The 3,999-nt window shown below is 37.9% G+C and overlaps 1 protein-coding gene across 1 annotated transcript; it reads right to left on the reverse strand.

The window, feature by feature from the left end:
* Positions 1–1,745: 1,745 nt before the first annotated feature.
* On the reverse strand, positions 1,746–3,780 carry LOC118029990 (GDSL esterase/lipase At1g29670-like). Its single transcript, XM_035033999.2, has 5 exons — positions 3,442–3,780; positions 3,240–3,364; positions 2,895–3,140; positions 2,515–2,770; positions 1,746–2,293 (listed from the first exon to the last, which is right to left on the reverse strand). Exons 1-5 carry the CDS (start codon positions 3,686–3,688, stop codon positions 2,070–2,072), a joined length of 1,098 nt encoding a protein of 365 aa, XP_034889890.1. The 5' UTR covers positions 3,689–3,780; the 3' UTR covers positions 1,746–2,069.
* Positions 3,781–3,999: the final 219 nt, after the last annotated feature.

The following is a 3,999-nucleotide window of genomic DNA, read 5'->3' on the forward strand; positions in this document are numbered from 1 at the left end:
ACTTATCAGGTCATAAATTAAATATTACAGAAGAATTTACTAACGGATTTAAATCCATCAGTAATTTTGTTTGTAAAAATGGCACATCATCACATTTCTTGGCTTTTTTTTTTCATTTTTTTTTCATTGTAATTTTGTTTGTATTTATCAATTTTCTAGTAGTGTAAGCATACGATACCTTGATTATTTCTATAACATCCTCATGGATAGGTGTTTATGATTTGTAAGATTTTTGTTTGATTTCCTAAAGCAAAGTTCAACGAAATGATGGTTGTCAAATGGCTGAGAATGAGGAGGAAGATAGGAACTGTATACTCTTGCTGCTGTTACTCCATTTAGAGCCTAGGATGGATGGAAGGAATCCCAGAATACATATACACTCCTGTTAGCGCAAGGCATTTCTTCGAGAATACATTGGCCATCCTCCCTCAATTTACAGCCTAATGCATAGTTAACACCTCGGAGTATGATTGAATCGTTCGTAGTTTCAAAGGACAGAATAGAATGGTCGCAACCCAAATGCATGGGTGTAATTTAGCCGTATAAATAAGAGAAATGAAGGGATTTTGGCGAAGACCAATAAAATCTAGCTAGGACGTTTCGACCGTCGGAAAATTCGCCTGTGGAGGGTAATTGACTCTAGCCAATGTGTTAAAGTTGTTATTGTTGCCATTACCTTAACAAGGAGTCTTCAAAAATAAATAAAACAGAGCACTTGTCGGGTTCTATGCACACAATGTTGCCCGAACGAAACTGCTAACGGGAGGAAGATGACCAGGCATGATTTTGTTCCACACGACACTGTGGAAAGAAAAATTGAAGATTAGAATGAGAGGGGGAAAGGAAATTTTAAGTTTGATGAATGTAGATGAAGTGAGAAAAAATCAAGTTACTACAGAGCATCAAACATGGTGGTTATGCTAGTTGTGGGCGTTGGACTAGCCACTAGTGCTGTTTGGTTTCTTCTGGTCAACTGAATTGGCGATTCACCAAGAGGGAACTCAGAGTCAACCGCATTTGTCAAATTGTTTGAGCCAGCAATTACATTTTAATTCAAGATGATGATTCAGACCAAAAGTCATTTCTCTTAAATTCTACAGTAAATTTATAATTTATAGCTAGAGCTAGACATCTTAAATTTAACGTGAAAGCAGAAATTATGCTAGGGAATGATACACTTGATGATGCTAGACTTGATGAGTATATAATGAAGTTTGGGCTAAATTAAAAAATACATGATTTGGTTATAAGTTGAGCCAGTTATTACACAAGGGAATTATGAAATTTAGATAAAATGGAAGGAGAATTGGGAGGCATGGTATAGAAATAGTCCAGATTTATCAAAGAAAAAATGACAGGGCACGTACATTAGTGGAGAAAAACTGTTGAAGTCATGCATCTTTCAAAACCAGGAAGAAGGAAGAACATGAGAGGTTAGATTATGGTTTTCTACGATTTTTTCTATTTAAAGAAGGTTGAGGAAGAATTAGTTCATGTTCATCAAGATATTCCCGTGCGTGGTTGTAATTAAAATAAAGATTATTCAAATGAATGTAAGTTTTTTTAATTACAAATGGTTAAATTTCTTTTTTATATTCGTAGAATTAAAATATTTGATCATTTTTTGTGTATGAAATTATATTTTGGTATTGCCGCGACTATGAAATTAAAAATCTAGAGTTGCGGTGAAATTCTAGAATTTAAATTTGAAATATAAGCTGCACATATTATACTTGCTTTCAAACTTTCACACAAAATCGAAATCTTATTAATTGAGACACAGACATTAAAATAAAGAAAAACCCCCCTAGAAAATTCTTAAGATTCTAGTAATTAGAAGGTTTCTCCATCCAAGCCAGAATCTCATGCTCCTTGCAAGTTTGCAGGAATGCACTAAATTCAGCACGTAGACAAGACTCGAAATCTGAACTTGTTTACACTTAAGTACTGCCCATAGAACAATGGGCTACAACATTAAAAGCGACGAACATTATATAGTAAACAGAAAGTAAAATTCTTGGGGATATGATCTTTAACTGATCATCTCACCACAACCACCAGCTTCGTCTTCATTGCTGAGCCAGCTGGCGGATATCGTAAGGGTAAGCGTCGGATGCCGATTGTGCACTGTAAGATCTCCTTCCAATAATTACGTTTACAGCCTCGGTCGGGTGATACGCATCCCAAAACACGTATTGGTTTCTGTTCCGGCAAGGAGCTTGTAAAGGTAGACATGTAATCTGTCCATTATTCCTTCCAACACCGCAGCATCCAGTGTTTGTGTTCGTAAAGCCTGAAATTAACCAAGGCAGAGCACGTTGAACCAACAAAGTGTTATTAGCAACTAACGTATGCCTTGCACGTAGTTTAAGTAATTTTTATTTTAAGAATTTCATGAGCAGGGTGTCTTCGAAGCAGTTTAATAATATATTGAATCGCTAGGAGTAGCAAGCAGGTAGCCCTAAAGGACTGCTAAGAGTGATAATGCGTTAAAAGGGTTTACTGGATGTTTACCAAAAGCAGCAGGTCTGGTTATTAAATCTTGGAAAATTCCGTAAGCATTGATGTAGATAAATCTTGCATCAGGAGTATTTCTGTTGAGTTGAGTAACAAGAGATCTGAGCTTGTTATTGAAAATCTGGTTGGCAGAATTAATTCTCTGAACACATGTTCTCCCATCAGGACTGTTTTGGGCCAGTTCACTTGGGCTGCAGCCAATCTGACCCAGTCCAACCAAGGCAAACTTCCTGGCTCCATTGTTGTACAAAATCTGCACCAAATTAAGTAGCATTAGCAAGTCCACACACAAAAAAACAGAAAAAAAAAGCTCTTGGTTTCTTGAAATGACACCCCATCAAATATCATTAACTATGAATATAGATAGATAATCGGACCCTTAATTGCTGACTATATTGTTGGATAAGAACGTTGGCATATTGCTCTGGTGTATATTGCCGGCTACTTGAGTAAAACTGAGGCGCGAAATAATTGTTAAGGTAGTCATTGCTGCCTAGTGCAATCGATAATATGCACTTGCTAAGACGTTTTGCTGTCGTGTTCCTATCCCCCAGTATGTTCACAATTTGTGAGACAGTATTTTGGTAGTTTCGTACTTGTCCACTAAAACTGATTCGAGCTCCCTGAAAACGAAAGGGGAAAAATTGGCAAAATCATGCATGTGAGAATTGAGCTATAAGGACATTTTAATGCTACCTATTTAGTAGTTGGTTAATAATTACCAGTTGTCGGCCTGTTTCCTCTCTAATTCCAGCTGCTGCTGATGCATAATTCACTCCCCCGAGTATATCCCGGCCCCTTGCTGTAGCATAAGGTGGAATGTAGTTGCGGAAACCCAATTGTTCAGCTGTTAGCAAAGTAGCAGAATATGTTAGTTCCATGTATGGGAAGTAGGAGTAGCATGTCGTGAGAGGTGGTACTTACCGATAACGTCAACTGTTGTTTTACCATTGGAAAACCTTCCGGTAGGTCCACGAGGGAAGTCAATCCCATAAGGCATATAATTAGCTTTAGCCAAAGATGAAAGTTGATTATTATTGCCATTATCGACCAAAGAATCCCCGAAAATGAAGTAGCAAGGAACTTGTTGCGCCATAGCCCCATATTTTACTGAAAGCAAGGCTAAAAGAACCGCACACACCACCCACCATTTCTCCTGCACTGCCTCCATTAATTAATCAAGAAGTTTAATGCAAGGAATGATCAGTAAAAGGTAAGGAAGGGCGTGAGGTGCTTGAAATGTTCTGTGGAGGAGGTATGTGTGAGGAATTTCAATGCAAGCTATGCAACTATATATAGATGGAGTGATCACGAAGGGGTCAGAGTCAAGAGATAAAAAAAACAAATAAATTAAAAAAGGTGATAGACTAGTGGGCTCTTGCTGTTGCTTTTACAGTTGAAGAGGTTGTTGGTTGCATTAATGTCACGCGGATGTGCGTGGCAAAGGACGGCGGAGATGGCTGCATTTCACTCTGCAAGCAC

Source organism: Populus alba, chromosome 5 (genome assembly GCF_005239225.2).
Source record: "Populus alba chromosome 5, ASM523922v2, whole genome shotgun sequence".
Taxonomy (NCBI): domain Eukaryota; kingdom Viridiplantae; phylum Streptophyta; class Magnoliopsida; order Malpighiales; family Salicaceae; genus Populus; species Populus alba.

What these genes read in the sequence shown, in the direction of transcription:
- LOC118029990 (XM_035033999.2), bottom strand. Translation starts at nt 3,688, where the DNA reads ATGGAGGCAGTGCAGGAGAAATGGTGGGTGGTGTGTGCGGTTCTTTTA. An exon ending in AACAACAGTTGACGTTATCG is followed by an intron (nt 3,365 to 3,441) that starts GTAAGTACCACC and finishes CTTTGCTAACAG; the next exon opens with CTGAACAATTGGGTTTCCGC. An exon ending in AATATAGTCAGCAATTAAGG is followed by an intron (nt 2,771 to 2,894) that starts GTCCGATTATCT and finishes AATTTGGTGCAG; the next exon opens with ATTTTGTACAACAATGGAGC.